Source organism: Oryx dammah, unplaced genomic scaffold (genome assembly GCF_014754425.2).
Source record: "Oryx dammah isolate SB20612 unplaced genomic scaffold, SCBI_Odam_1.1 HiC_scaffold_21, whole genome shotgun sequence".
Classification (NCBI taxonomy): domain Eukaryota; kingdom Metazoa; phylum Chordata; class Mammalia; order Artiodactyla; family Bovidae; genus Oryx; species Oryx dammah.
The window spans coordinates 23751130-23757129 of NW_024070205.1; the positions used below are offsets into that span (position 1 = coordinate 23751130).

A 6000-nucleotide genomic window follows, 5' to 3' on the forward strand; every position below is an offset into this window, starting at 1 on the left:
TCGAACCAAAATGGCAGAAAGAGAGGTAGCTTTGGGCCATAAATTTTTCATTATCCTGATGTTGTGTGTTCCCGTAGCAAAGGGAGCAATTCTTGGTGACTGCCACATCTAGCTTTAAGCAGCTTGTTTAAAGTTCTTGCTAGGAAGAAATCGCATTATACTACAGTGCCTCTTTTTGTTGTTTTCTGCTGCACATACAGAAATTCTGCCTCTTGAGAAGCTCACAGTGACTTATTGTATTCCCTAAAGATGCCTAAAACTCACTCCAGCCAATTTCTGAACTTAGTTTACTAAAAGAGTAGATAAATAAGAGGGATTTGGGAATACCCCCTATCACAACCACCCCCCCATATGAATGTATTAACTCTGTGCACATTCAGTCCCAGTGATAGACCATAATTCCCCAAAGTGGATATTGAAACTAATTCTGATAGTGAATGCTATTTTCCTACGTTACTGTTTTCAAGAATATATGTGCTGTTCAGTTCAGTTCAGTCACTCAGTCATGTCCGACTCTTTGTCACCCCATGGACTGCAGCACTCCAGGCTTCCCTATCCATCACCAGCTCCTGGAGCTTGCTCAGACTCATGTCCATTGATTCGCTGATGCCATTCAACCACCTCATCCTCTGTTGTTCTCTTCTCTTCCTGCTTTCAATCTTTCCCAGCCTCAGGGTCTTTTCCAATGAGTCAGTTCTTCGCATCAGGTGACCAAATGATTGGAGCTTCAGCATCAGTCCTTCCAGTGAATATTCAGGACTGATTTCCTTTAGGATTGACTGGTTGGATCTCCTTGCAGTCCAAGGGATTTTCAAGAGTCTTCTCCAACACCACAGTTCAAAAGCGTCAATTCTTCAGCGCTCAGCTTTCTTTATGGTCCAACTCTTATGTGCTGATTTAAGGGAAAAGCTCAGCTAGGAAATAAGCCCAAGCTCCAGTCCTTTGGCCACCTGATGTGAAGAGCCAATTCATTGGAAAAGACCCTGATGCTGAGAAAGATTGAGGGCAGGAGGAGAAGGAGGTGACAGAGGATGAGATGGTTAGATAGCATCACCGACTCAGTGGACATGAATCTGAGCAAACTCCAGGAGAAGGTGAAGGACAGGGAAGCCTGACGTGCTGCAGTCCATGGGGTCATAAAGAGTCAGACACAACTTAGCAACTGAACAACAGGGAAGGTAAAAGTTCTTCATTACTCTCTTAGGGTCCTTCACTGGGTCTGTAAATTCTGACAGACAAGTTAACAGGAGGAAAGCATATAGATTTATTTAATATGTTTTACATGACATGAAAGCCTCCATAAGGAAATGAAGACCCAGGGAAGTAGACCTGTGTATTCTCTGCTGTGTTTTGAAGAATGAGGGGTCATGAAGCAATGTGATAGGTTAGGGAGTATGAGGCTCAGGCGTGGGAAACTCGGATTGTTCTTAGCGTTCCTTTGTTGTTGGAGATAAGGATGTTCCTTTTACTTGGTATAGGGAAGACACTTCCCACTATGAGAGTTTTGTTATAGGGGAGAAGGGAAGGAGGTGTGGAAGGGTAGAGTAACCTTCCTGCTTCTGCCATTTTCTTGAAATCCTTTAGCTTGAAATATCCAATATGCCCACATGCCATTTTTGAGGGTTCTGTGTTCCAAACCCTATCATCAGCAATTCCCATGGCCACTTCCAGAAAAAGCATGTCTTTAGTCCTTCCTTTTTATGTCTTGTTTTTTTATATTTGGCTGTGCTGGGTCTTCAGTGCTGCTCAGGCTTTCTCTAGTTATGGCAAGTGGGGACTGCGCTCTAGTCGTGTGTTGGCTTCTCGTTGCTGTGGCTTCTCTTGTTGCATACCACAGGCTCTAGGGGCACAGGGCTCAGTAGCTGCAGCATGTGGGCTCAGGAGTTGTGGCTCATGGGCTTAGTTGCTCTGAGGTATGTGAAATCTTCCTGGACCGGGCATTGAACCCACGTCCCCTGCGTTGGCAGGAGGATTCCTATCCAAGGGAAGTCCTCTTTATTCCTTCTTGATACCACTGACCATTGATTCTGTCACCACTGACTGCATCCAAGAAATAGTCTGATCCCCCAAATTTGGGATTAGCGGAAGAGATTATTTTTTTCCTCCTACACCAATAGCAGCAAGGTGAACAGTTTTCAAAGGTAACTTTACTTTCAATCCAAGAGAAAGTTAAATGATAGAAATATAGACGTTTGTAGATTACAGATGCTTTGCATCAAAGAAACTAAGGTTTAACTCGAGATTGGTTGAAATAACTTTCCCAGAATACAAATCAAAAGTGTTCTTTCTTTTCCTCACTTTCTGATGACACCTGTAGGATATTCAGGCAGATCCCATCCTTCAATGAAGTTTGACCACTTTATCTGTTTCTGAGAGCTATTGTTTGGACTTGGACTTCACATCAGTCAGATGGCCTCTATGGCAGTTTTGAATCTGTTTACTTCCTTCTGACTGTCTCCTCTGAAAAACAAAAAGACCTGTATACACTCCAAAGCTCAAAGCCTATTAGACTCTTTGCAACAGAAGGCATGTCCCAGCTCTTCCTACTCAGTGAGGTTCTCTCTGGTAAACTCAGTCTTGTCTATTTCCTTTTCCATCCTTTCTGCTTTCCAGAGAAATAGTTTTTTTCTTAAGGCTTAGAATATTTAAACAATATGTTGCCACATGCATTCTATTTGAAGTAATCACCAAGGTTTTTAAAATGCATATAATGAGTGATAAAATAGTTGAAAAGAAAGATAGCCATCTGTCTCCAGATGAATATTCACATTCTGTTTTATTTTGTTTTCCTAATACCAAATAGCCGTACATAGAGATGTATACCAATTACTGGTTTCTTAAGGGATAAAATGAATGAAGGGGAAGTTGTCTATGGAAAGAATAGTGTGCTTTGCTTTTCTTGGGTTATTATTTGTGCTTTGCTTCAGTCTTTGTTTCTCTTGGCTTTCCTCCTAATGGCAGTCTCTCTTTTACTTTTCTTTACACTTGAAAGTTGCCTACGCTGCTTCCAACTGTATTTTTTTTATTATTAAATCTAATCCTCAAAATATGGGATTTTGAATTTATAATTCATAGTTAAAAGCATGTTAAAGTTGGTTCTCCAGTTTAGATTGTATTGGTTTCTTTGGGTAAAGTGAAAGAAAGAAGGATGAAGAGGAAATTATTCTCCTGGGCTGCCCTGCAGGAAATCCTTCTCTGTACTCTAAAAGTTCTTGTTCTTTTCCAGGAGTCCAATGTGCTGATTGCTGCTAACAGTCAGGGTACAATTAAGGTAAGCTGTTTTATACATCTCCATTTTTAAGCTATAGCAGACTATAACTATAACGTGGAAATATAGAGTTGTACTAAGCCTTAGAGAGCATGCCAAATCATGAGTCTCTATCTGCTTGGAAATGGCGATTGAAGGGGAAAAGAATAGGTAGCTTGCAACTTTGGAGAAGATGATGGTACTTGTTAGAGGTTATACAAATGCTGAAGGGTCTGAAAGGCGGTCAGAATGACAACCAGATGAAGACTATTCAGCACTCACCATGGGCCATTCACCGCTCAGCTTCTGTTATGCCGGTGCAGCTATCCCTGTGGGTATTCAGGGGACAGGATCCAAGATACAGCAACAGATGCTTAGACACTTAGCAAACTTCAAAATGTCTTTAACTCTTACTGTATTCTTCTCTTCCTCATGTTTTTCTTTCTTTATCTTGACAAACAGATTTTTCCTCAGTTGCTAGAGGAAGAAAAGGAATTCTACCTTTCTGTTGAAAGTTGACTGGTCATGTGATCATGCTGTTGGTATAATCTGAAAACTTTGATTTAGTCTCTTCACTCACAGTCTCATTCCCAAATTCAGATATAGTATTCCAGATACTTTTCTTGGTAGTTAGGGGTTCAAGGAAATAAAAAAAATTTATCTAATTACACCAGGGATGCTCAGCACTTAGGCACAGTACATTGGATAAATAAATCCTGAGCTGAGCAGTGAGCTTTTAAGCAAAACATCGTCTTGGAGAGGGTTTTTACTACATGGGTTTGACTGTGGGTATCAGTTCTTTCCACATATTCTCTGCTGATATAGAAGTATCAGAATGCATTTTTAAAAATAAGATGTATCTATTTCTCTGCCACTTAACATTAATTTTGCCATGGCTTCCTTCCATTCATCCTGAGTGGAGCAAATCCAAGCCTCACACACTGTCCTACAGAGATGAAAGGAGCAAATGCAAAGCAGAACAGCACTATTAGCTGGTCAAATTAATTTACGTGGTATACTTCTTTTTATATGTCTGGTTTCTTTTATTTGGGAAACCTTGTTAGCCAGTCATGGACAAAAGCCAGTGCTCTGTTATGGAAGCCTCATGCAAGATGGTAGAAGATCTTAGAATCTCCATTTTAAGTGATTCTGTAGTCTCTCAGTTTCTCTTTATTCTCATGGCAAGGCTTGTATTGAAAAAGCTGTACTTTATTCTTCTACATGTTTGGCCTTTGAGGCAATTGGGATTGCTAATGTATCTACAGAAAGCTCAAAGCTACATACATACTTATAGAATCTCAGTGATAAATCTAAGATTTCTGTTCAGCAGCCCTGACCTCTTATATATAGTAACATGCTTGCCAAATGTAAAGACAAAAAGCGTTAGGAAAGCACAGGTATAACTCAAGCCTTAGCACAGCAGGCTATAAGTTGCTCCTTTAATGCTTAGCCACCTAGAATTACAGTGTCCATCTAACATGATCCTTTTTGACAGTACTCATAACTGTCCTCACATTCAGTGTCCTTTCATAGCCATTTCTTCTACTCTTTTTATAACTGATCATTGCTTTTTCTTATTTTTAGTTTTAGCAATACCACAATTTTTTTTGTATGATAAGGTGCTACTCTAATAGCTAACAAAACATCTTGACACCCAGACAGTTGACTAGAAAATAAAAGAAGCAATAGGGAGAGATTGGATTTTAGGTCTTGAATACCTTGATCACCATGAGATGCTTGTTAATGCAAGAAATAGATTAAAATTCTAAACAGTAATAGTTAAAATTTTTCTTATGATTGTGGAAAAATACCAACATAATATTCTAAAAACATCATATTCACGCTGTGCATCAGTCAGTCATTTATCTTTATTTTTCATGTAGTTTATCTTGAAGGCACCCTAGCTAACTGTAGAGATAACTAACTTGAAGGAGTTCATGCAGCTATCAGATTGAAAGTAAGAATGGATTAATGTCTAAACCCTTCAAATTCTTTGGCATTTTAGCAATTGGAAAACGATTACTGGGTTTGGTTCTTTATTTACAATGTAATAAAGACTGATTAAACTTTTTCCGCATTGTAAAACTGTTTCATTACACTGATTCTTTTTTCTCCCTATTAGGTGCTAGAGTTGGTATGAAGGGTTTGCTCAAGTTAAATTGTACTAGATCCTGCTGAAATACATCTGCAGCTGACAATACGAGAAGACAGATCCTGCAATGTCTCTCCCCAAAGTCACCATGGGTTTTGGATTTGAGTATTTTTTTTTCCCCTGTTTTTCCTCCTTTTGACCTTTGGGACATTGGGAATACCCAGTGAACTCTCCACCATCAATGTAACTCTACGGACTTTGCTGCTGTTGGTGGTATGCTTATCTAATTTTTGTGATAGGGAAACAAATTCTTTTGAATAAAAATAAATAACAAAAAAATAATAAAAGCTTATTGAGCCACAGCTGAGCTGGGAACCTTTTTGTCAAAATGTGGCAAAAGATAATTTTGTCTTTTCAAGAAGCAGAGCACACCTGAATTTCAACATACTGATGAATAATTTGTGAGATCCATATTTCCCTACCTCTTTGGAATTATGCATATCAACATAAATGTAAAGCCTATGGATTCTTTTCAGTGAATTTAATGTTTACAATCGATGGGAACATTATTAACTTCACCTTATGAAGTTCTGTCTTTATCCTCTGACCAGAGTTATATCATCAACAAGTAGTATATTCCTCAGTCCCTCTGGACCTGGCC

General features: G+C 39.2%; 1 protein-coding gene across 3 annotated transcripts in view; it reads left to right on the forward strand.

Moving 5' to 3' along the window:
• The window catches only part of COP1 (COP1 E3 ubiquitin ligase), a 226819-nt gene extending 221116 nt beyond the window's left edge, over nucleotides 1-5703 (forward strand). For all 3 annotated transcript variants that reach the window (XM_040263920.1, XM_040263922.1, XM_040263921.1), the window contains 2 exons: nucleotides 3227-3271; nucleotides 5370-5703. In XM_040263920.1, coding sequence (XP_040119854.1) covers nucleotides 3227-3271; nucleotides 5370-5387 — 63 coding nt within the window. In that variant the 3' untranslated portion in view covers nucleotides 5388-5703. The remainder of the gene's footprint in view (nucleotides 1-3226; nucleotides 3272-5369) is intronic.
• The last annotated feature ends 297 nt before the right edge of the window (nucleotides 5704-6000 follow it).